The sequence below is a fragment of the Ornithodoros turicata genome, chromosome 7 (genome assembly GCF_037126465.1).
Source record: "Ornithodoros turicata isolate Travis chromosome 7, ASM3712646v1, whole genome shotgun sequence".
NCBI classification, from domain to species: Eukaryota; Metazoa; Arthropoda; class Arachnida; order Ixodida; family Argasidae; genus Ornithodoros; species Ornithodoros turicata.
Window position 1 is genome coordinate 57,807,418 of NC_088207.1, and position 25,584 is coordinate 57,833,001.

The following is a 25,584-nucleotide window of genomic DNA, read 5'->3' on the forward strand; positions in this document are numbered from 1 at the left end:
AACGAAGCCGTACGTCGCGCGGATGTCCTGTCGTCATCGTGTGGCTCATATCCCTGACTGATTTATTTTTTTATTTTTTTCACGAGCACATCTCCCGGGAGCTGCTTCGATAGATGGCCCTGGGCCCGTAGTCTCCTAAAAAGCGTACGGCAGCGCACGGATACCAAACTTTGCCTGACCCGCATCCGATGACCTCTTCGGAAGCTATACTGCCCTATTAAGGGTTGACATGAGTGATAAAAAGAACCCTCTGTGCAGAACCAACAAGGTAGTCATCGAACGGCAGCATTGGAATGTTCGCATGAGGCCTTCGTGTGGAACCTCAAAGTTATGCTCGCACCATTAGGCACGATTTGGGTATGCGGGAAGCGTCGTTAAGAGAGAGGCACCTGGGATCATCCCCGACAGCATCGAGGGTTATACATGGCTGGCAATCACGCAGCAGTCGTCACCCCGGAAGTCATAATCGTTTTTCTCTTCTCCGTCTACTGATTAGTAACCCGTAGTTACGTCGATGATTGATCTGGGACCAGCAGAGCTGTCATTTGCTCCGGAGATCAGAGAGGCCTTTGTTTCCACGCCACCTATAATGGGCAGTGCGGTCCCGCTAGGCTTCGTGTCGTGTCGCAGTTCGTTGTTTAGCGAACCTGATACTATACTCCGAGGCAAATATGTGAGCCGCAATTGAATGATGCCAGTTGAAGGAAAGGCGCAAGCAGTGGGATTCGAACCCACACCCTCTGATTTACCCTCACTTCAACGTACCAAACCACGCTATGAAACACGGAGACACTCAGCCTCATCACGTGTTCTCTTACATTGTTGCCTGTCATTCTCCCGCATTGACACGAGACTGCCGTCATTTCACGCGTATAAGCCGCACCGCAGATAAGCCGCAGGATGCGTTTTTAGGAACGGTTTTGAAAATTTTCTCCCAGATAAGCCGCTCGCGATACGAGATTATCTCTGCGACAAAGGATACCATAGAGGAAGGCCATAAACTCTGTAGTCTGTGTATACAACAGAAGAGGTCAGGTTCTAGAGTTCTACCAAGATCGGATTGTGCCCTTATTGGCCGTTTTTCGTGAATTGATGGGCCAGTGGTCTTCCAGAAGACGCGAATCACTGTCATCACTTTCGTTAAAGCTGCTTGGGGGAATGCACCAGGAAGATCAATCTACTCGAATGTGGGCCCGTCCCTGTTACGCACTGTTCGTACATCGGCATGGCAGTGCTGTTCACCGTTGGCCCTCTCATTAAAAATTGTATATGGGGAAAATACCGGGAAAAAAATAGTAATCAGATAAGCCGCAGACACCCCTGAGAGAAAAAAAAATCGCGCATAAGCCGCGGCTAATACGCTTGAAATTACGGTAACACACTCGTGATGGGCGGGATCTTTCTCGTGTAACGTTGTAGTCACGTAATAGTAGTAAGTGTAGTCGTAAACTTAAGTCATGTAGTCATCAGTGGCGCCATGTAACGTCCACAACAACGTTACATGAGAAAAGGCGCACTACGTCGTGACTGGAGGTGTCATGCATGCGCCTATAAGACAATGGCACATTCGTGGACGGAGCTGACTTTAAAGTGTGGTACCCAAGCGCGTCGCGGACCCAATTAAATTTGTAGTCATCACTGCGTATGGCTAGTACCCAATCCGTGTTTATTGATTTATTGATTTTTTTGGGGGGATTCGCGCTGTTTTTCGAAAATCGCGCGGGTACGTGAACGCGTGCCGCAGACCGGAGTTAAATCGCCACCGCGAGACGCGAGGGAGCCGCGTAAAAGAAATAATCATCTTTTAACCTAACATAAATTAAATGGTTTAATTAAATTAATTAATTTAACGATTAAATTAAAGTGTAATATGTGGAACCCAGACTCGGATTTTTCAAATCGAATGAATTCTGCACACAAAATGAATCCTGTGGCCACTGCCTGAAGGTGCTACAAGAGCAAGGTGCCCGCGTTTTGGGGTTGCGTTGGGAAAATCGTACTCAAAAACTGTCGGGCGTTGCGTTTGTATGCGTGCGTCGTACGCCCCGTTTATTGGGTACGCTAAAGCGTCATTGTGAAGCCGCGTTAAAAAATTTAAAAGCATTTTATTTTTCAGATACTCCACTCGCAGTTATGGAAAGATGGTTGTACATATAATACCGGCACACAACGTTCGTTGCAAATTCAACCCTCGAAAAAGAACCAAACGAACCTTGTTCACTGCGAAGATTGCGTAACCCGTGGTGTAATTAAATTGCGGGCTTTCTGTTCGCCAGCTATGTATTTTGCACACGCGAAATGCAGCGCAAATGGGATACCCGCATTCTAATCGCAACCTTGATGAAAACCCGCATCCGGCCCGCGGTCTGCATGACTTGCAAAAACAAAGCTGCGTCACGTATTGGGCAAGGCGGATGTTTTTTGCTCGTGCGTGGATTCTCGCTTGTCATATAACAGGTTTTCAGTTCGTTATCAGTCGTTAGGCGAGTGCTAGTGTGTGGCTAGTTTATGGAAGACACGCGAAAGTGACGTCAGCGCATTGTTAAAGTAACGATGATAGCGAAACCTGACGCGCAATCCGGGACTCCTCAGTAGAATGGCATGCCGTTCTTTAGAGTAGTATATAGTATAATAACTAGCGATGCATTAGATTATTTCGCAGAATCGTCGCGTTTTGGACGACGCTCAGTCGGCTAAGTATCGCGAGCCAAGACAAGTAAAAAGCCTGTCTGGACCACGACCTACTAGATTATAACGACCATGTCAGGCGCACCCCTTCTATGCGCCGCATTTTTGGAAGGTAGCGGTGGCGCTTCTGATCGTCCCAGTTATTGCTTCCTCAACTTCTACAATACGTTTGTGCTTCAGCTTACCTTAGTATTTCTGTACAAGCGGTGGACGTTCCACAGATGTTTCATTCTGAGGTTGATTATCATCATCATTCTACGCGTTTTCATAGGGGCTATCGCTGTCGTCTGCTACGGTCACTGATCAGTGGCTACGGTAGTCGTACACACGCTTCTGCGCGTTCAGAATTCAAATTTCCATCGTCCAATTGTGTTGTGCCGATCAGTAGCGCCCCTGGCGGATCGTGCGGACAGGCTCTGATTGTGACATGGTCGTTATAATCTAGTAGGTCGTGGCCCTGCCGTTCTTTAGAGTAGTATAGTATAATAACTAGCGATACATTAGATTATTTCGCAGAATCGTCGCGTTTTGGACGACGTTCAGTTGGCTAAGTATCGCGAGCCAAGCCAAGTAAAAAGCCTGTCTGGATTGAACCGCACTTTGCGACATGCGATTGGGAACGAGGGTAGTTCTCTGAAAAACAGTGTTAGTCCTTCCTTCCTTCGTGTAAAAAGTTATTAAATTCGTGATATAATATTGGAGTACAACTTTGCATTCGTGTTTAATTTCCTCAAACGGCTTATCGTCGTTTTATCTTTCTTTCTTTTTTTTCTATCTCTCTACTGACGAGGGTACGCAGTCGGCACGAGAGGGAAAGGCGAATGAGCTCCTCGAACTCATTCGCGGGTAATGCCATTTGGTTTCACCGCGTGACGCGGGACGAATGTCATTCGCTGGGAATGGCATTCAATCTGACGTGCGACAGGGGCATAACTTGTACCGTGCCACCAGATTGCTCGCGTCCTCGAACGCTATCGAAACGGCGACCTTGACCTCCAGAGACCGGTGAAGTGTAGAATAATGGGTGCATGTTTACACTTACTTTGTACATAGCAAACTATTGGTTTGAACAAGAGAGAAACTGAAGTTCTGAGGCTGGAACACATAGAAGGGACAGACACAAACAAAGCCTCAAAGGTTTGAGGCTTTGTTTGTGTCTGTCCCTTCTATGTGTTCCAGCCTCAGAACATCAGTTTCTCTCTTGTTCAACAGGTGCCGCTTGCGTCGATTTCCGTCGTATGAATGTGCGTATGAGTGAGCAAAAATGTAAGAGTGAAAGGAGGGTGAGTGAGAGTGAGTGGCTGGTTTGTCGTCCCTTCAGATGACGCACCCCGAAAGTCGCTGGAGAGGCGTGTTAGCTTAGCTCAATTGGTAGAGCCCTGGACCGGTAATCCAGAAGATGTGGGTTCGATCCCTACAGCTGGCTAACCTTTTCAGTGACTTTCATCTTTCATTATTGGTTTGATTTGATTCGGGTTGTTTTGGCGCATCATCTACTAAGGCCATAATGACCACATAGCAAACTACTGCTTCTTTAACTCTTCTATCACGATGACATCGCTGAGCTGAACTTCTTGCACAGTAAAGGCCTTGCAGACATCACTCATTTTTGTGTAGCTGCGATGCTCACATGTTCTAAGCTGTGCTCGTGGTGCCGAAATAGTCCGCCCATGGGCGTACGCAGCGAGGCGTACAATTACCGAATCTCCGAATGCGAGTAGAACAAATTTGCCCAAGTTATCGTAGCGTGTGATAAGACGTTATAGCCGCTAGGAACCAGGGACTGCCCGAAGCGGTGACTTCAATAATCGTCGAGCAAGCGGCAGAAGGGATTCATCACGGCAGATGGTGGTTTCCCTTTTCCTCGCCGATGCTATCGCGGTATTAAAGTGCCCCCTTGCTTTTCGGCAGCGACCCTCCCTCTCGTGCATCTCATCGCCAGCTTTTCGGCGCAGCGAAAAAAGCTCCTGTGGGCGTTGTCCCCACTGAGACGCTTAGAGGAGGGAAAAGGCAGCAGAAGACAGCTGTTCGAGAGCAACGTCATAGAGTGACGTCATGACGAGGCGCGATGGACGGGTGGCGCTCTCTAGTGGTTTTTCGCGGAACTAGGTGCCGGCTTCTTTTTCTTCTCTGGTTTGATCTGCATCAAAATCCTCCGCTACGCTCTCGGGGCTCCTGTCGACTGATTTCATCTGCTCGGTTGGCTCCGGCCTGCTTCACCCAACGTTACTAATAATGTTGTGCTACACATTGTCAAAGAAATAAGGAGGGTGTGCAATGGCCGTCAGTGGTAAAATCCTGGTGTGGGGCTCCGTTACAACATAAAACGAGTAATTCGAGTACAATATTCTGAAACAGTGGTATAGCCATAGCCAGACGGGGGTTTGGAGAGTTCAAACCCTTCCCGATGCCGTACCTTTGATAATGCATTTGGGAGAGGGAAGCTATGGTGAAATCCTTCTCACCCATGTAAAGTTACCATCGAACCCCTGCCGAAACATTTTTTTTTCTGGCTACGTTACTGTTCTGAAATACTGCGGTCTTGCAGGTAATATCGTCGAAAAACAGCCTACCCTGGCATACGTACATTTTCGCCAGGAGTCTGGCCAGTCAGCGAATCCATATTGCCCATAGAAATACCTGCAGCTCAGACTTTTTTCAGCCACACTACCATCAATTCATACAAGAATTCTTATTACTGGAATTAAAGCAAAAAGTACATTCCTCTTCAAAATTTTACTATAGGACTGATCTTCGGTGTTTGTTTCCGATCTACTCCTTTTGTGCAACATGCAAGCGATCGTCCGCGTTTGCAAGCGCACATATGTATACGCGGAATCGTGTACGGGCTATAAACCACTAACACGTGTTACGGCAGTAGTTAACTCAACGCCGTAAGCACCAGCGCTTCCGTAAATCAACGACTGACCATCATAAAAGTCAGCTCTGCATTTGGGGTCCGGTACGGCATGCGAAATATTGTGTTAGTGAACTTTAGGTCTGCGAACCCTGATAGCAAGTGACTTTCGTTTTCATGCGCGTTTTGTTAATAGTACTTCTAACGAGCATTTCTCTCTCAGTCGAGTCCCCCGAGGAAAAAAAAAAAAAAAGCCTTGCATTTCAATCAGACGCCACTAAGAAGAGCTAGTCAACCTTTATGAGGATTTACGATTTGAAAGACGACAATCAACTTTGGTACTTGTGCACGTTTGTCCCCGCTGCGTGTTTTGTCTCCCCCTGCAGAATACATTATCGTCCCATACTCAGCCGTTTGAATCCCCCCCTCATATGTCTGTTTCCAGACGCAGAAACCACAATAACGCGCCTTGTGGCTGCGTGTACCCGACGAGGAGATGCGTTCTCCCCACTTCTGTGTATTACTTATTTAGAACACAATGCGTTCTGCAGAAAGCAGAAATCTTCCCTTCTGTTACATGTAGCGCCATGTGCCGCGTTTATTTTGAGACGAGCGTGGTTTCTGCTAAGTTACAGCGGCGAGAGCATTGTCATAGTTACCGGGACCGCACTCGTTGCTATGACGACGGATTGCCTCGTCAAGCCATGGGAAAAATGGGGTGCAGGGGACTCCCCTTGGCGGGCGTTTGGTCGGTCGTCCGTGTCGTCTGCGTGTATTTATCTTGCGCCGCCGCGAGGAGGAGGAAACAAGCTTTAATGTCGAAAATGTTCCGTGCGAATGGAGCCATCTATGAAACGAATTGGGAGAGTGCCTTTGAGGAAGCCTAATGTCCCGTGATTGGCGAATTTCGTGCGTCAAATGGGCAGAATCTGAAATTCATGAGTGCCTCTTTTTCTTTTTTTTTAATAGCGCGACGGATGTATTTGTCGATGTTGTGAGTGTGCGAATAAAGTGCTGTCTGCTTGTGCAGAAAGTATGCTGTGTTTTGCTTTTCATGGTTCTCAGTATTGCAAATAATGCCAAATTAAAAATGAGCTGCTTCTTCGTGAGCTTCTAGAGGTTGTCGCTTCATGCCAGAGATCCTCCCCCCTTCAACAACCCCTTCAAACTTTTTCTCATACTGTACATTTTATATGAATGTGGATGGCAGTATAGAGAGTCAACCCAGTATTGTAACCAGAAAAATATTTCGGGTGGGGTTCTACGGCAACTTTACATGGAGGAGATAGGGTGCCCAGTGCCATGTATTAAAAGGGAGTCTGGCCATAAGGAGGAGCCTAAAAAAGAGACTCTACCTGTCAGTTAAACTTGGGCGAATCTAATTGGTTGCCATTTTCTATGGGGGCTGCCATGACACCAAGATTTCTCCAAAATGGAGGATGGTGCTTGGAGTGACAAAGCGGAGATTTTGCGACAATTTTTTTTTTTTTTTCAAAAGCAGTTCTAATTTTATTCTGTGAGTATGCATCCGCTTGTAAGAATCAGCTTCAACTTTTGCTCCGCCGTCATTATTTATGCGAAAATGACACGTTTCGTTGCTACCGTTAGGCATAGTGGAGACAGCGATTTCAAGTAAATAGCACGAAAGACGTCACTGATGCGTAAGGGTTCGCATTATATCATTGAATTTTATTTATACATCAATCTTTGTGCATTTTTCATTCCATCTACTTACGTTATGTGATTAAAAGTTCATACCGACGGCTGTGTGTTACGAAGGAGCGATTCTGCCGCTTTCCTGGCCAATCAGTGCTGCCAAGCAACCATTTCTGCAGTTCTGAGTCTTCATAAAAGTTTCGTAGAAGTGGGCGCAAAATTTGTCGTTTTGGTCTGTCACCAGTGATATCCGTTTCAATCCACATCAATCTAGTTTGTCTAAAATGGTGGCACCCAGTAAATAAGGGTAAGGTATAAGTACTGGATGGCCTGTAATATTAGGGAACTATATTTCGACCTGTGATTGGCTAGCTACCTCAGAATGTCGGCGGAGCCTCAGGTATATGCAGATCTCATTAATGGCCGGACTCCCTTTTAATACACCGCACTGAGGGTGCCTCAATACTAGCTCCCTCTGCATACGGTGAAGACAGCCACGTCGTCTGCTACGAATGTCCGCCATCTTTATGCCCACACACAGCTCGCGATGCACGCACAAAAGTGTAGCTATACGCTTAGCTACACACTGCATTTTGGAGTTGTGTAAATACATAGCAAAGGAGGTTTGAAAAAGTGGGTGAAATCGGTAACCGACGTAAACATGGCGGCTTTGCGGCATTCGCTTCTACAAAGGGTGATTCCACCCTACACAGAAGGAGCTAGTATTCAGGCACCCTATTGGGAGAGGGTTTCATCCTTGCTTCCCTCTCCCAAATGCACCACCACCAAAGGTATGATTTGGGGGGGGGGGGGGGCTGGCTACACCACTTGGCAAATTAATAGGCTTGAGAACTTCAACATGGGGCCCTTGCTTTAGTTGTCTGTCCTGTCCTGCATAATTTCTAACTTGCGCACTCTTCTTTCCCATACTCAGCCAAGCATAATGACTTCTTCGACGGCTGTGTGCTGGAGCAGCTTCGGCATCGACTGGTGGAGATGACAGCGAGGCAGTCCCCACTGGATATGCATTCCCATCCAGGAAACAGCATCACCTTCCATGGCACGGTGCGTCACACAGCTCAGCACAGCTGTTATTTTTAAAGTGCGTCATTTAAAACATAAGCAGCATCCACTTTTCTTCGGTTGGCTGTGCCATCCTCCGACCAAACTTCACTAAAAGCACGCCCATAATGGGAGAAAGTTGCATAAAAGGAGTAGATGAATGACCATTAGGATTGCTCAACAATTGTTAGGATGACATAACTGCGCGACTTATAAACCTGGTAAGCGCATAATTGATCCGTAGCACAGCTACCGTCTGTCGATCCGAACTATTGCGACCAGGTCGTGCTCAACAATGATGGTAACGTAGTACCATGCAATGAAACGTGTACGCAGGCACTCTTAACAGCAATTGAAATAAATGGCAATTGAACCCGCTAACGGCCCTTCAAATGAAGGGTCGTCAACTGTGTTTACACTTTTCCGTTACATTATCCTGCCACATGATAGTTGTAGACGCGATAAAATTCGGCTTGGCATTGTTTTTTGACATTTTTGTACCAGCGTGCTCTAACACAAATGGTACGCTTCTCAGGCTGCCGTTGTAACACCACCCAACTGCAGTTGGGTCAAATGTCATCGGCTCAGCGGCAGTTGAACGTGGCTGCGTTATACCCCCGTTACATGGGCTACATGCGTTTTTTCGAGGCAGTTGGTTTCAACGGTCGTCGAAGGCTGCCCGTGCAACAGGGGGTATAAGAGGAGCATTACGCTTCAAAACACTGAGTCGCATACTTAGATAGAATCTAACTGCACTGGCAGTGAGGTTTAAACCCACAGCCTCCGACTCCCAGTCAGAGGTGCACCATGCTAGCTCATCAACGTACCAAGCCACGCTATGAAGGACACTATGAAACACAATTCCTTAATGACTGTAAATGATCCACTGCAGGTCATCGCTAGGAGGAAAGAAGATGGGGGCAAGGTGAAGGTGCTTATGCATTGGCTTCCTGAAGATGTGTAAGTAACACAAATCAAGCAGCTGACTGAAGAATTCGCAGACAGTGTGCTGCTGCTTCGTTTGTTTGCTGAGTCATGCATGTCCAACACTTGTGCCCGTGCGGCCGATACTGCCTTCCGCAGTAAGGCTACAACGTATGCAGCTCAACTTGCCGCCACACGTACTGACTAACTTGTACAATCTAGCGAAAAGTACCGGTTAGTAAGAGAGAGAGAGAGACAAGTTAGTAGCCCTACACTCTTAAAAATGAACTTCATCGCATAGCACGCTCCTAGCCAACCATAATCTCGAATGATATCGTTATCTGCCCCGATTGAAGTTGCCTCAAAATGTTTTTTTTTTTCTTCCTATCTCATTATCTCTCTATCTGCCAACTGTAAAGCCAACTAAAGTCAACTGTACAGTTACACTCTTAAAAATGAACTTCACCGCATAGCACGCTCCTAGCCAACCATAATCTCGAATGATATCGTTATCTGCCCTGATTTGTTGAAAACGGGAGGCGTACGCCTTTTTTGTGACAATTATGAACAGCGTAAGTGCCACAAAAAAGGTGTACGCCTCCCGTTTTCAACAAATCGGGGCAGATAACGATATCATTCGAGATTATGGTTGGCTAGGAGCGTGCTATGCGGTGAAGTTCATTTTTAAGAGTGTAACTGTACAGTTGACTTTAGTTGGCTTTACAGTAGGCAGATAGAGAGATAATGAGATAGGAAGAAAAAAAAAAACATTTTGAGGCAACTTTAGATATACTTGATCTACCCGGATAAGAGTACGCCCGCTAATCCCATCTGCGCCGTCGCAGCATACCTGACTCGTGGCTGCCGGAGGGACACTCGGCGGAGAAAACGGTCCCAGTAACCTGCCTTTCGGACGACTCCCTGAGGAAACTCAACCTGTGGCCCTCCGCACCTTCCTCTTCAACGACGCCGCAAGATCGGGGAAGCACCCCGTCCGCGTCGAGCCGCCGCAAACGAAAATGATGCAGCCCCGCGGTCGTACGCTCGACAAGATCCCACCATCGTCACCTCATCGTCTCTCTTCACTGCCAAATAGGAAACAGTCAGCCTAATTTATTACGACCCTCACACTCTGGGGGAAAGGATTCATCCGAACGGTTCATTGACTTTCGCTACAGCATCCAGTCGCGGCTGTGCCGTGACCGGTGCGAGCCCCACCCCATGCAAAAGGAGTGACACGGAAAATACGGCGGCTCAGAATGCAGCCGCGGTGCATCCGCGGAGACGGTTGCTTCCGGGATGAGAGAAGTATCTCGGGCAGCATACTTATGCAATCACTTTGTACGTCAACGAGAGTGGCCTGCCGAAATGTGCTGCGACGTGTTTTGAACTCTTAAGTGGGGGTACAGTGAGATATCGAACTACGAGGACGGTGCTGCTGGAAAGTCGAGTTGTACCACGTGCTGTACTGCATGTTTTTTTACCCAAAGGTTTACACCATTGTTGTCACGATCAATAAGTTTTGTAGCTGCGTTAAGCCCCAGTTTGTGATTGCAGCTAGAAACAAATCAAATCTGTCGCAAATATGCTCATGAACGGTAAGTGCCGTATCTACGTGCGTTTACTGTCGAAGATTGGATGATCTCGTTTCGATTCATAAACGCGTCCTAAAGTGCCACGGCCACCTTTAGGAGATTTAGAAATTCACAACGGAAGCGTACCGCCTTTTTCGTAAGTGAGAGCTTACTTCACACAGTTTAATTGTTTGCGACACTTACATAATGTGTCCTTGAGGTTGTAGAATTATTAACTTTGCCGTAGCTCCACCCCAAAAGTCGTACGGAACTTCAAAATTTAATTCGGGAATAAAAGTCTGTTCAAGCACGTTCAGACATGCACGGTACTTTTCCACTGGAAGCGCTACAGTGCCGGGCCACCTCGACACCGCAATTCTCTCCCGCAGCACCGTCCAGCGAACAGGAGCTAAAAATGACCAATTCATTTCACTACATCCGTTCCCTGGTCTTTTGTTTGAATCACTGCCATCGAACGTGCATGACGAATTCCGCCTCTTCTGCCATCGAGTCTCTGTACGAAAAAAAAAAAAAAGTCAAAGTGTCTGATCTCATGTCTCCACCCTGAGTGTCAATATTATTAGTTTTCTTTTTTTTTTTTTTTTTATACCTGGTTGTGTTGAATCAAGTGTCAAATTTTTTTGTGGAAAGTGAGTTTTTTTAGGGGGGGACTGTTTGTTTGTAACTCAGGTGCTGGAGACCCCTTACGTGAATGCCATAAGGAAATCGTCATGCATTCCATTCTCGAGAGGGGGGTGATCACCCGCGGCATTTTAGGTATCTTAAATGAATTCATCGTGACTGCCACCTTTAGTATCCCATCTCAACTCAGTGCCTTTGTGCCGAATGTGTTGGGAACGAACATGGGACAAAGATAATGTTGGGACCTGGAAGTTTGGGAAAGCAAAGGCTCGTATAAAGCATGACAGAAGCACGACGTGCAAAATTGGGGAAAATAACCCGGTTATTCCGTGACTGACTTAAATGTCCGTCGAGTTCATTCGAAAAATGTTCATGTTGGAGACATCGACAAAAAGCTGTGTCACAGCAAATTTTTAGGACATTTATTTAGTGCAAGAATAAAAATTGAGTTGGTACAGGAAAGCAATCGGGGGTATGATGCAAGCGAAGTTGACAGTGGGACGTGAAAGTTGGGTACATGTATTCGCAATTTCTTCCAGCGGATGCTGACGTGTGATTGTTTAGGTATTCAGGCCCTTATACATGCTGTCTACCTTTAGTCTTTTACAACTATTGTGGTCCAAGTTATAGGATATCAGTGTCTATCGAGTCTCTCGTACCAACTTTACGATGAAATGTTTGTGAGAATCAGAGGCATTTTGATTGAATCTGGCGAGAAGAAAAAAAAAAAAATTCATTCCTTTTTTTATATGTGTTGCTCAAAAAATGTATTCTTCAGTCAGCTTGTGTTTGTGTCGTCATTGTGTTCATCCGTATGCATTTCAGTATGCTCAATTTACTTCAGTAAATCCCGACAGTGTTTCACGTATGAAAAGTCGCATTTGGGTTCGGCAGTTCTTGGTGTGGCTCATCATTCCACGAAGCGGAGGAGGTTTGCGGAGTTGGTTGAAATGCGCACCGGGCAGCTGTCCACGGTTTTATCATCAGATTGTCGCGAGAGATAACAATGCAACTTTGAGCTAGTGAAGCGTAACAAGGAAAAGAAAATGAATTTGGGGGCCATTGTGAAAGCGCAGTGTTGAGCGTGGGGCTTCTACCTGTGCAAAGCCAGCCTTTTGCAGCGAGGTGCAGATCGAGGTCTGGCCAATGGAGGGTGGACGGGGAGGTGGAAAGGGTAGTATATATCCTTTCCCTCGTAGATGCTATGTAGTGTGTCATGATAGCCTTTGGAAAGCGTAGCCTCTTGTGAGCTTAACGAGAGCGTGTAACAGCGAACGATGTCCTGTAAATATGGCTCTGTCGAGTGTTTTGTGACATGTACCATACTTATTAATATTATTGCTGAGAAATACATCTAAGAACTGTTGAACCGCTGAGAGATCGACGGTTATGAAAGAAATGACGCGGGCGGGAGCACAACGCCTTTCTTTCCCAAAACGTAGAGGAGAGTTGGCACTCATGAAACTGGTGGACAGTCCCACGTCGGATGTCTCATGATTCGGGCCTCTTGCTTTCAGGTTTTCAGGCTAAAAACTCACGTACACAGGCTAAACAGGCGTAAACAGGCTAAAAACTCACAAATTTCAGGCTAAAAACTCACGTTTTGATGGTCAAATTTTTCCGCACAGCGCTTCTTCCTTCTTCTTCTTCTTCTTAATTTTTCTTCTTCTCCTTACGTTTGAGTCAACTTGAGAATTGTCCGAGGCCGAAATTGAGGTCGAAATTTGAAAGAGCAACAAGTCAGACGTCGCTAGCTTTCGCCTGGACAATAGCTTCTCCTGCAGTCTGTAACATAATCAAAGTGCTCATAGAAAATTGGTGATGTCAAAAATTTTAACTATCTGTTATTATGCGGACCTTTAAAAAAAAAACAAAAAACGATGTATTTTACCTCTACTTTCTAAAGAGAGAAAACCTGGATGCAAAGGGTGCCATTTTAATGTGTATAAAATACTTTCCCTATTGATTGCTTTGTACGAGTTTTAATTGTTTATTCTATGTGTGTGTAAATTTATTTAGTGTAACATCGCATCATTTTGTTTTGATGGTCCTACCAGCCAACATCCGACACTGCCACTATTGTAAAATAGGAACTATATATAGATATACATATAGGGTATATATATATATATATATATATTATACAAATGATAATCACCGAGAGTGCTTCTTCGCCGCAGTGAAAGGAAGCTGGCAGGCACACGTTCAAAGGTGATTGTGTGTGTGTGTGTGTGCATGTGTGGTGTTTTCTCTTTTTTATTTTTTTTTATGGAGCGCCAGAAAGCTGTTTGTCAATAACTGCGTTGAGATTCTTCTTCTTTTGTTGTTGTTGTTGTTTTTGTTGTCGTCAAGTTTTGTGTAACTTACGAGCTTCGGGTTCCCACGGCCAATTTTAGTTCTCCGCTTTCCTCGTATTCCACCAGGGGGACTCTTTTTCTTCCGAGTAAAATGGAGTAGAACGAAAGCTGTACATACTTACTTACTACGAGTTTGCAAAAATGTGGAACGGCGTCCTACCGAAACTGGAACTTTGCAGTCTGACAGTGAAGTGTTTCGAGCTTGTGGAAGGAAGGTTCGATGTGAAGGGGGGGGGCAAAAGCTACGTTGCCCCTCCAACTGTTTTTTGCAAACTACGACGAGACCTTCAACCCTGCGTTATTGTAATAAATTTCTGAACAGTCGCAGAGGGTCTTACGAGCACGATAGCAAAACACGCAGATTTTGAAGACGATTAGATGGCTTTAAAGCACGGCTTAAAGCAGCGAAAGTACTCCGAGCTCTGGAAGGCTTTAATCTATTTTTAATCGTAACGATCTTTTTATTGTATTCGATTTGAAGTTCATGTGGAACGTATTTTCTTTGCCTTCTTGGAAAGCCTGACCACATTTAAATAATCCGTTTTCAGAAAGAACATATTTGAGTTTCAGTATCTTCCTAGTCAAATTGATCTAGCATCTTTTCTGATATCTTTTAGAGAATCTCTGTCACTCAAAATAGTGTTTGTTAGCTATTTCCAGTTTTCACGTCTCTGCACTCTGCACTGCACATATACACAAAATTTGCTACAAAAACCTTTTCAATGTCAGATTGCGAAGTTCAGTACCGGTAAGATGCAGTCATACATATTCCCAGACAGCATCGAAAATGCACTGTGCTTTCCTGAATAATTTTGCATATTTAGGAATATATTCCAGGGCATGTGGAGAATGACTACATTTGCAGACGCTGCTTTTTCAGTTTAGATTAGGGTTTTCTTACCCCGTAATTCGTAAACGCATGACAAAATGTTGTGAATGTATTTGACGTAATGATCCGACGAATGGTGCTGTTCAATTAGTTCATATACAGGTGCAACTAAAACTGTGATCTCACTAGTACCTTGGAGGGACTGACTTTTTCGGGTTATATTTTGCTTCAATTATTCGGGTGTAATCGGGTTGAACTGAACCTGATTCAACCTAATTCTGGTTGAATCGGGTTGGATCAGGCGGATCGGATTCCCCATGGTCCAGCAGTTTTTGTGGAAATACTGGGTTAAACCCTAGATGGGTAGAAATCCAGCGAAGCGGTAGAATGTAGCAATGAAAAGGTCAAGCATAATCGGGTATAGCCCTAAAAAGTCCGGTCCTACTTATGTGCAGCTGTAATCTTTCTCTACATGCAACACCAGTGTGTTTGAATCAAGATCATTCATGTTGCGTTCAGACCAAAAAGCTACATTCTTTCTCTCTCTATATATAACCTTGTACTTTATTCTCTCATCGGGACCACGGTTACGTCTTTTCATTTTGCCGCGGCTTTGCTGTGCAAAGTTTCTGTGGCACTGTAAGGTACGGTTTCCTGTGTGTGCTGGTAGAAAGCTCGATAATTAGTCATATCAAATGCATGTCGTGGCCTGTCTAGGTACGTGGCTCGCCGTGTGGACAGAACGAAAAAGCCACTCAAAGTCATTGTTTCCGCAACCACACACTTGACACGGGAGAAGAGCCGTCGGAATTGTGCGATGAGATGTGTGCACTTTGAAGCATTTATGACGACACTAACGGACAGTGAAAGCTGGTCGTCAGTTCTACTCCGAAGGACAGTAGCAGTGCCGTGAATGAAAACAGAGAGAACATGAAATCGCGTGTCATGGTATAGCATGAGTGCTTCCGACAGTGCATTTATGTGAAGTATCCTGCACCCAGCACTGTTTGTGTGTTAAGTTATTTGAAAACTAGTATGTACATGTATTTTGAGTTGCATCACTTTGGGCAGATGTCTGATGTTTCAGCGACATTGCCCATGCAGAGGTGTTTCTGAGCCGTTACGTTTTTTTTTTTCTTTTTTGTATTTGCGGCATTTTTAACTCAGGTGGATTTTGTGTCTCCTCTGCTCTTTGTAAGCATAATTTCGTGCCTTTTTTTATTTGTAACTGTTAATATTATTGTTTGTGCTTTTGTAACAGTAACACATGTGTAAGCTGGCATTATCTTGTGTTATTCCTTTCGAGACATTACTGTTGGTGTACAGTACCTATTTATAGTTCCGTTTGATTTGTTTGAGAACGTCGAGGATGTGATGTGGCTGTGCATTTGGTACCAAGGGTCCCTGACCTGCGAGCAGAAATTGTTTGTAGGTCTTTACACCTTATTTTCGCAATGTGAATTGATGCTGTCAGCGGCAATGTGTAACTGTGAATGCTGCTGTCTACACTGTGTCCAGAACCATGTGCGTGAAACATTTCAAAGAATTATTACTGGAGATTCTGCAGATGTACGCAGCCAAAATTTGTGTATTGCAGGGTACCGTTGTATTCTTTCAGGGATAGGCACTTTTAACACTAAAATGCGCGTGCTAGGGCAATAGTAAAATGATTTACATAAAAATAGGAGTCTTTAATTGCTACAATTCATATCTTTTGTATCCGACAAGTTTATGCAATATGAAACAGAAGCTTCAAGTTGGGGGCTGCCGATATTTTGAATATTGGCCACTCCTAAACTTGGACCACGGAATTTTTCACTTTTTTTAACTTTAGGCAGCGTTGTGCCCAGCCTGCACCACAATTCTCACTGTAGCTCGGAAGTAACTACGATTAATTTTTGACACCAGTGTGGGGATGTACAGACATTTACTGAAAAAAACGCGTATCAGAAAGGAAAATATGGAATCCCATGACCAAAGTGCGCTCTTCTGGCCACGGTTCTGTATTCAACACAAAAGTTCAATCTCTGTCAACCAATTCCTTGGTCGTAGTGGCAGGCAACCTTTGGTACGCTACCAGCACGGCTCGAGAAGCGACACCTGTTTGAAATTTCCATAGTGTTACGGTCACATTGTAAAATAATGTCCTATCAGTCCCTTCCTCGTGACTCTGTGACCTCACCCATTGTGTACATATAAACGGAGCATTTTTACCCTTCTCTGTCACGTGATCGCTCGGCGCTCATCCACGGAGGGGTGTTGCACGTTTGCACCCTGGTGTTGTGGGCACTGCGTCTGGTCAGTGCTAGTCTGGTCAAAATTGTGACGCAATCGAGATAGTACTCGTCAGTGGCAACTGCGGACGATTCCTTCACAACCCCCACTTGTGATTACTGACATCATTGCGGCAGAAAGCTGCCGGAGAAATGTAGATGTGAGTATGCCAATAAATACTTTTTTTCTTTATTAATACTGCGGCAGTGTCCTCGTTCCAGTTGGCGATGCAATAATTTTTGTAAGACAGAGATAAGGCAGCGGCGGAATTCGAACCCAGACAGCTTGTTGCCTGGCAAGTACACTGCCGATTGAACCGGGCTTGCAGGACTTCGCTCGCAGTCAACTTGTCAATGGGTTCTCTTGGACAGGACTGTCAGGACACACGCTCCGGTGGCTCAGAGCCGTTTATTAGGAGAGTTTGGCCATTGAGAGGAGCCTGTCTCCCCGTGCTGCCACGGCTCGCCTTTCATCCCGCCCAAGTGGGCGGAGCAATGACGGCTCTGACGTCACGGCGGCTCTTCATCTCCGAGCGACAAAAGATCTCAGAATGGCCAAACTCTCCTCATAAACGGCTCTGCGGTGGTGGCGTCAGCGGCGCGACCTACCGTCATCGCGATCAGTAAGTTGAATACGTGCGTGATCCAGACGTATTACGTCGTGCCTTCAAATTTCAATAGTTTCTATGTCGTTACAAGCAGACTAAAGGAAATCCGGCTTGGCGAGAGGGGTGCAGTGCGCGTTCTTTGGGTCCGAAAACAGGTGCGAAGAGGCCCTCGACGCGCCGGTTTGGAAGCGGCGGCGGCGCACATGTCTACTCGAAGGTCTCGAATAGACCTCTACCCGGGAAACGTCATCATGACGTTGGTAGACAGACTGAAACAGAAACAAATCGGAAAGGGAGGGCTGGGTTCCACGAATGGCCACTTGTTCGCTGCCGCCCATTGAAAGAAAAGTAGGACCGAAGGTCGCGTCCCTTTCAGAGACCATCGTAATCCCATCAAGACCGGGGCTTTCGGGCGCGACCATGTTCTCCCCTAGCTTCGAGCGTAGTTCAGCTCTACCAAATTGGTGGCGCTGTCGAACACAATGACGTCATTTGTTTACAAACAGGGAGAGGTCTCTTTCCGTCTCCTCACGACAGCTAGTGCCAGTCTTCCAACGTGAACGTAAAGCAGAGACCGGGAATGTCCGTGCGCAGTTGCTAGGCGACAGATGCAAGAGCTCGTGGTGACGTCACTCACTCTTCGGAGAATCCGAAACTAATGTACACCGACCATGTACACCAAATGTGACGGATCCATGGGGGAGGGCAGCTGGGCGATCTCAAAAGAAACAAAAAATAGTTTCAAAATTTGGTATCCCTCACTCCCGCTACGCGCTTCGAGAAAGACCCCCCCCCCACACACACACACACACACAAAAAAAAAAAAAAAAAAGAGAGAGGAAAGACGAGGACTAGATCCGCCCCTGACGCTGACGGGTTGCATTCGTCCGGGGACAGCCCTCGCCTCGTTGCTTTGCGTGCTGAACTGCTGATGCTTGCAGTATTAGACTGGCTTAGTCCGAACCCGGAGGTTCAGGTTCAAGTCTTGGTCTGATTGCCTACTCAATTCGGCTATCTCGCGGTCAACGTCATGACACGACAATGGCCAAGTCTAGCCTAAGACACGTCGTCTACAGAGGTAAGGATCAGTCTAACCCTTGCAGTTTGCTCGCAGCGCCAGAATCTAGCTGGTGCCGAGAGCTTTGCGTTTGTCCAGTTTGTGGTATGCTGTGCTGATATTATTTGCAATACAGCTTCTTCCACCCCCAGACAGCAATATTAGCATCAAGACTAAGTGAGACTCACTACAAGAACGCATTCCTTTTATTCCCGACGAAGCAGGACATCCACGACAATGAAATATTTGCAGTCCTTCAGTGCGCAGCCTCTCTAGGCGTTATCTGTTTTGGGGGGTTCGGAAACGTGAGGCTCTTCCGAGTAATTCGTTCGCAAATCTGATTTCGCGGCAGGTGGTAGATCAGCCAACGAGGTAGTCAGCTCCTCTACAATTTCCAACGCTTTCCCGACGTCCTCGAGTGGTTTTATTGCTGATTCGGACTTACGTGCCTGATGCAGGGATTCCAGCTCTAGATTGTCTTCTGCTTTCTGCTGTGTGTCAGATTGTCCTTGCAGCTTTTCGCCGGATGATTTTTTCGGCTCTTGTGCTGTGATTTGTACGTCTTTGGGCTGCAGCTTGTCAGTTGATTGTGATGCATTTGGCTGTTGTCCTTCCTGTACTTCTTGGCGCGCGTCAGCTTTCACGTCTGCGTTTGGGAGCAACTTTTCGGAAGACTGTAAAGGTTTTGGTTGTTGTTGCTCCTGTTTTCCTCCATCAGGTTTTACGTCTGCGTTTGGGAGCAACTTTTCGGAAGTCTCTGAAGGTTTTGGTTGTTGTTCCTCCTGTTTTCCTCCATCAGGTTTTACGTCTACGTTAGGGAGCACCCTATCAGTGCCCTGCGATAACCTTTCCTCTTGTCCCTTCTCCCCTGCTTCTTGTATCATGCTTGCTTCTGCTTGCATCACCTCTAGCTGTTCCGGTGTCGACTGTTTCTCGTGAAACTTGTCTTCCGCTTCTGGTGGGAGGTTCTTTACCGGCAGTTTGCCGGTAGACGCTGATGTCTTTGGCTTTTCCTCCTCCTGTCCAATGTCTCGTGCTCCTGGTTTTATGTCCGCCTTGGGCTCAAGCTTCTCGGCAGCCTCCGATGCCCTTTTGTCCTTAAGTTTAATGTCTTGCGTTGCTGGAGACACGTATGTCCTTGCCTCCAAATTGCTGGCAGACGTCTTCAGCCTATCCTGTTCCTGACCCGCGTCTCGTGCTTCTGGCTGTGCGTCAGAACTCGGCTGCAACTCGTTGACAAGCACCGGTTTCCCTGGCTGCTGTTCCACTTGCTGTTCTGCTGACTGCTGTATCTTGTCTTGTGCTTCTACTTGTACGTCTTCTCTGGATTTTAACTTGTCTACAGGCTCTGACCCCTTTGGCTCTTCCAGCTGTCGCTCCTGCTGTGCTCCTGCTTTGGTCTGCAACTCTAGGGACTGTGAAGCTTTCGGCTGTGTTTTCTCCTGGCCTCTGTCTGGTGCTGCGTTGACGTCTACGTTCGGTTGCTCAATGTGTTCCGATGCCTTTAGCTCTTTCTCTTCTTGTGTACTATCTCGTGTCTCCAGTTGGACGTCCGTTTTCGACTGCAGCCCATCCGTCGATTCTGGAGATTTTCGGCGTTCCTCCTCCTGTACTTTGCGCGGTGCATCTGGCCGTACGTCTGTTTTCGACAACTGCTCTCCTGCGGATTCTGATGTCCTGGGCTGTATTTCCACGTGTTGCTTGTCTCGTGTTTCCGGTTGTACATCCGCTTGTAACTGCATCTGGTCAGAAGATTCACCTGACGTCCTTTGCTGAGTTTCCTTTTCACTGCTCAACTCCGTTTTTTGTTGCTCAAGCGCAGACGTGGCACCTTCACTTTTTAGTAGATAATCGGTAGATTCCTTTTGTTTCGACAAATTCGCCTCTACCTGTATTTCTGTTCCCTTCTGCATTATGTCAGAAGCATCCCTTTTCGACTCCGTAGCATAAAGTGTGGATTCTGTTATATCTTTCGACACTGTTGGTATGGCTCCTGCGACTAGCTCTCGTGATGATCTCTCTATCACTTTGAGCACTTCTCCTTCACGAGGAGGTCCTTGACTACCAGAAGGACTTGTCGCTTTACTTTGTTCTTCTTCCAATGTTTCTACAAGCGGTGCAGCATTTCTCACAGCCACCTCCGATGATTTCGACTTGGCAATCCGCAGCCACTTCCGTGGCGATTTACTGCCGCTCTGCGTTCGCATCGGCGATATCATCGGCGATATCACCGGCGACCTCCGCGGTGAATTCGGCGGAGTCCTGGGCGACATGTTCGGCATCGGTAGGGCCCGCATCTCGTAGAGTTTAGACTTCATGAAGTCTTCCGATTTCGAAGGGTGGATGGGTGTCCCATCAGACATCTGCATGACTTGCGCTCTAGCGTAAACAGCACGTAGGGTGTCATTGTGAAACTTGAACAGTTTCTGCCAGGCAGTCGTTGCCGTGGCAGTCATGCGGGCCCGTAGCTTGTCCTGCAAGACCTGTACGATGACGACGGCCATCTGGTCGAAGTGATGTGGTGTCACGGCACGACGCACGTGATTCAGGCTGTTCTTGCGAATGAGTTCCACCTGGAAGGAAAGAAGTTGCGGATATACGGCACTTTTGGCTCCCGTAGATAGCGGTCGAACTTTCCTTCTCGCCCAACCTGCTCTCCTGTGAGTTACCTCCCAGAGGATTAGCCGCAGGAATCGAGTCTGTCTGCAACATACCTAGGCTCTGACATCAACGGGTTAAGCCCGATTGCTCCCGATTACGCCCCCCACCCCCCGAATCAGCTTCGCCCTAATTCATGTTAACCCCGATTTCTCTCGGTTAGACAACTCATCGATGACCTCGATTCTTGCAACTGCAGGGAGGTGTGGCACAGGGGCGACAAAAGGGCAGAGCACCCGGCCGCTTTGCAGGAGAATGTCTACGTAAAGGGTGTGTGCAGACAAAATCTACCCACGTTTAAAAGCGTTGATTGCTGGGCTAGCTGGTACATGACTTCACTGATTCTAACGCGCGGCTAGGACGAGGCACAAGGGAGAGAGAATGACAAGGCATGTCCTGTCGTTGTCTCGACCCCCCTTGTGTCTCGTCCTAACCTCGCTTAGATTCAGTGAAGTTACCCACGCTTGCGCACGTAACCAAACATGCAAGCTTCGCTCTCCGTGCATTTCGAATGGGTTATACCGAAACCGATGTCTACATATATATGGAGCCTTCCGGAGAGTTGTGTGCAGGTTACGCTAGGGACGCTAACAGTGAAGGAACCGAAATACTAACTGAAATGTGCATCAATGTTTAACCTCATTTCGGTGTCTGCATCGGTGGCGCCCCTCGCGGTAGCTGTCTGCAACTGTGAGGCGACCGCCGTGCCCCATTCGAAATGCATGGACAGCAAAGTGCGTAGCAATAGTTTTTCTTACATAGAGTTTGGATACCACGACCTCTTTCTATCGCATTCTTTCTTCGTGCGCCGCTGGAAGTTTGTCCGGTGTGCGGGCAACGTACAGCTCGCGTCGATGTTAAATTGAACACTATATACTGCTACTACTGCTCCAGCCTGGCAGCTCCTAGCAGAAACCAACGCCTTCATAAGGAGGGCCACCCCTCGAACTGCACGACCAAAGCAGCCTCCGCCGTTGTTGCTACCATGGTCAGTGTGGGCACCAGGGTCCGCAGGCCAGGATGACGTTCAATTTAACTCTGATGCGAGCTGTACGTGTTATGTGCGCAAATGTAGGTATCTGCACACAATCTGTATAATAATAACAGGTGGTGTCATTGTGCGTTCGGGTGTCAGAAGTCTTGGACAGGCGAGAAAATAGCTCTCGCAGAACCTCAGACGTTGCGCGTTCTTAAAACACAGCCATCCCACGAAACGTCATCATGACGTTGGTAGACAGACTGAAACCGAAACAAATCGGAAGGGGAGGGCTGGGTTCAACGAATGACCACTTGTTCGCTGCCTCCTATTGAAAGAAAAGTAGGACCGAAAGTCGCGTCCCTTTCGCCCTTTCCCAGTCGACTTTGTTCGCCCTAGCTTGGAGCATAGTTCAACTCTACCAGACTGATGGCGCTGTCGAACATTATGATGTCATTTGTTTACAAACAGGGAGAGGCCTATTGCTGCAACTCACAAATGAATGTTCCGAGGGCCCCAGAGCAAGTTATTCCTCTGAACGATTGCCAATAATGAAGCGACATAATCCCCCTAGTGAGATGCTCACCAAACGGGACTTACCAGCGTGTCTGGGTTCTCCAGCGAGTCCACCATGGCGGAGAGGAAGTAAAAGACAGCCATCCCATGGGCCATCAGCCTGGGGTCCTGGGACAGCTCACCGAACGGAACGTGTCTCAATGCGGGGAAGAGCATTTTGTACTCCGGGTACCGACTGAAGAGTACGATGAAAGCGGACATGCTCCCGGTTGGCAAGTCTCTGCGAAACGCAGACCAGGTCTCGGCAATGGAGTACTGTTCGCGGATAGTAAGCCCCGTCGGCGGGCTCGGCACGTCGTAGCTCCCGGACATCGCGTACACGGCGTTACCCATCTTGCCTTATGGTTCGGTCGGGACCTCGGCTGCTCGGAAAAGGTTTGGGACTGGTGCACGCAGATGTTACGCTGCTTCTTCGCACGCGAGGGTTTCGAAGAGACTGGCCACCTGGTGGTGACCAAGAAAGGAACGTTAGAGCGCAAATTCAGGCTAAATTAGTGTGGCACATTTTCGTTAAGACTGCATGAGGAGATGTTGAGTAATGTTTGTATTGTCAACAACCAGGGAACCTACCCATGGAGGTTGACGGGTAATATATCATGAAAGATGAAAGTCACTGAAAAGGTTAGCCAGCTGTAGGACTCGAACCCACATCTTCTGGATTGCCGGTCCAGGGCTCTATTGAGCTAAGCTAACACGCCTTCTCAGTGACTTCCAGGGTGCGTCATCTGAATATGCCCGGGTGGTGACGGGACCTGCTTGCAGTCCTGCTACCTGGTCGAAGTCGGCGCAACAGATTAGCGCAAATCCCAAAACAGATTTCAGTTGCAGTTATCTTGGTTGTACACAATGTGCTCAATGCCCATTGCACTGTCAATGCTGGGAAAGCAACATTCCTTGAAAGTGCATTGCTTGTGTGGCTGTAATAACAGCTCTTATACACATTTTGTGCTGCACCTGCAAAGAGGCGGTAACAGGCAAGGTTACCACCCTTTTACACCCTTTCGTCAGACGCTATGTCGACTTGGGTGGTAACTGTACAAGTTACCACCTTTTCACGCCCTTTTTTTCTGAGAGTGTGGCAAACCTGAGATCTGTTTGCTGGGGAAACCCCAGCTACGCCAAGACATCCCTTCATGAACCTGACGTCCGCGTTCAAGCTTTCATTCGAGAGTTTTAGAACCAGTTTGTAATGACAAAATCTGGTGTGGAAACGTTGTGGAGCCGATGTCCCTTACTGAATATGCCACTAAAGTGTGCGGCCAAAATGGTGAACGTGCAACACTAAATTACACTTAGTCAGGTCACTTGGACTTCGTGAAACAACACGAATCAAAAGCTTTATTATTGTTATATAGTATTATTATTCATCGTCTTTGCTAGTGTTCGGATAACTGTCTCTATAATATGTAGCTTTGTCATAATCCCTGTTATGTAACTTGTCATTGTCAAGCAACTTTTTCTTATTAGATGTATAATGTTTCGCTAACTGCTTCGATAACTTGTAGCATCGTTATTATCTCTAACTAGCCACTAACCACTAGCTAGCAACTAACCACCACTAGCCACTAAGCCACTCCATCATGTAATGCCCCTTTGACGAACAACACACACAGGTAGCGCTACCTGTGTGTGTTGCTCGCCCTTTCGTGTTTGGTTTTAGCGCCTCACTTTTATTTATGTATGTATTTATTTAGAGTACGTCAAAGGGGCATTACATGACGGAGTGGTGAGTTCCTAGTTAGAGATAATGACAACGCTACAAGTTATCGAAGCAGTTAGCGAAACACTATACATCTAAGAATAATATAAGTTGCTTGACAGTGACAAGTTACAAGACAGGTATTATGACAGAACTACATATTATGAAAAATTTTCATTCGGGTCCTCTTCGCTATGGAATCCCCTCCCTACTGATGTTTTAGTGTTTGTGTCTATCGTTTATACGTATATTGAGTCGTTATAATTTTGCTGTTACGCCACAGTCGGTGAGGCAACCAGCACTTTGCGTATGCGATACGCAAAGTGCTGGTTGCCTGGACACCTGCCTTTTGGTTGTCTCGGGCTTTCGGATACGGTTTATTGTTCAGACCAATAAAGATTAACTCAACTTAACTTTACTTAATTCGTGATGTCCTACCAACAGGCCCAACCCGACGTCTTTCGTGAGACAAATTCGTTGGAAAGTAAAAAAAAAAAAAAAACATTTCGTGGAAAATTGACGATCGCGACATTCGCGAAAATTGGGCCCTCTCTAAAATTTCTGCTTAAATTATTAGGACGTAATTGAAACGAGGTGAGTCCCAAGTAGAGCGCGCTGGCACGCGGCCGCTCTGCGCGCCGCACCTATCCTCGAGTGGGTGTTCTCCGGTGCGCTGGAGGGAAGTTGGCCAGCTCGCTAGGCGGGGAGGTTGCCTCGCGTTATCTTTAGCGGAGTGTGTGCCCTCGTGGCCCAACGGATAAGGCATCGGTCTCCTAAACCGGGGATTGCGGGTTCGAGTCCCGCCGAGGGTAGAGCTTTTTCGGAACGCAAATTTTATTCCGAAACGTCGTCCACACACAAACTGCGTGCGCGTGGCCGTATCTCACGTCCACCTCGTGGTAGTACAGTTTGCTTTCGCGAAATTAATCGATGATGAGTATCGATATCGACAGAGTAATGATTAATTAAATATTGAGATGATGTGCAACACACGAAGTCGTTACGAAGGTTGTCCGTGATCGCATATGGTTACAATGTTTTGCTTTAGTGAACAAAAGTTTTTTTACTTGTTTTTCATTTTTGCGATTCCTTTTTTTTATTATTATTATTATTGTTACGGCAAACTTTTTGTGTACGGATTTTGGCGT

General features: G+C 46.8%; 2 protein-coding genes and 1 non-coding gene across 4 annotated transcripts in view; 2 read left to right on the forward strand and 1 right to left on the reverse strand.

Annotated features, from left to right (window-relative positions):
• The window catches only part of LOC135401726 (zinc finger protein jing homolog), a 93,667-nt gene extending 76,608 nt beyond the window's left edge, over nucleotides 1-17,059 (forward strand). For both annotated transcript variants that reach the window (XM_064634276.1, XM_064634277.1), the window contains exons 4-6: nucleotides 8,136-8,266; nucleotides 9,156-9,223; nucleotides 10,033-17,059. In XM_064634276.1, the coding sequence (XP_064490346.1) occupies nucleotides 8,136-8,266; nucleotides 9,156-9,223; nucleotides 10,033-10,210 (377 nt within the window). In that variant the 3' untranslated portion in view covers nucleotides 10,211-17,059. The remainder of the gene's footprint in view (nucleotides 1-8,135; nucleotides 8,267-9,155; nucleotides 9,224-10,032) is intronic.
• Nucleotides 17,060-18,715: 1,656 nt separating this feature from the next.
• Nucleotides 18,716-23,175, reverse strand: LOC135400146 (uncharacterized). The gene is made up of 2 exons (XM_064631881.1): nucleotides 22,762-23,175; nucleotides 18,716-21,100 (listed from the first exon to the last, which is right to left on the reverse strand). The coding sequence occupies exons 1-2, from the start codon at nucleotides 23,068-23,070 to the stop codon at nucleotides 18,800-18,802; spliced, it is 2,610 nt and encodes an 869-aa protein (XP_064487951.1). The 5' UTR covers nucleotides 23,071-23,175; the 3' UTR covers nucleotides 18,716-18,799.
• Nucleotides 23,176-25,175: 2,000 nt separating this feature from the next.
• Trnar-ccu (transfer RNA arginine (anticodon CCU)) lies at nucleotides 25,176-25,248 on the forward strand. Its single transcript has one exon. It is a non-coding gene; the product is annotated as a tRNA-Arg (tRNA).
• Nucleotides 25,249-25,584: the final 336 nt, after the last annotated feature.

Bases quoted from the DNA above. Each gene is read 5' to 3' on its own strand.
- LOC135400146 (XM_064631881.1), bottom strand. From the start codon at position 23,070: ATGGGTAACGCCGTGTACGCGATGTCCGGGAGCTACGACGTGCCGAGC. The intron at 21,101-22,761 runs GTAAGTCCCGTT...CTTTCCTTCCAG, and splicing joins TGGAGAACCCAGACACGCTG to GTGGAACTCATTCGCAAGAA.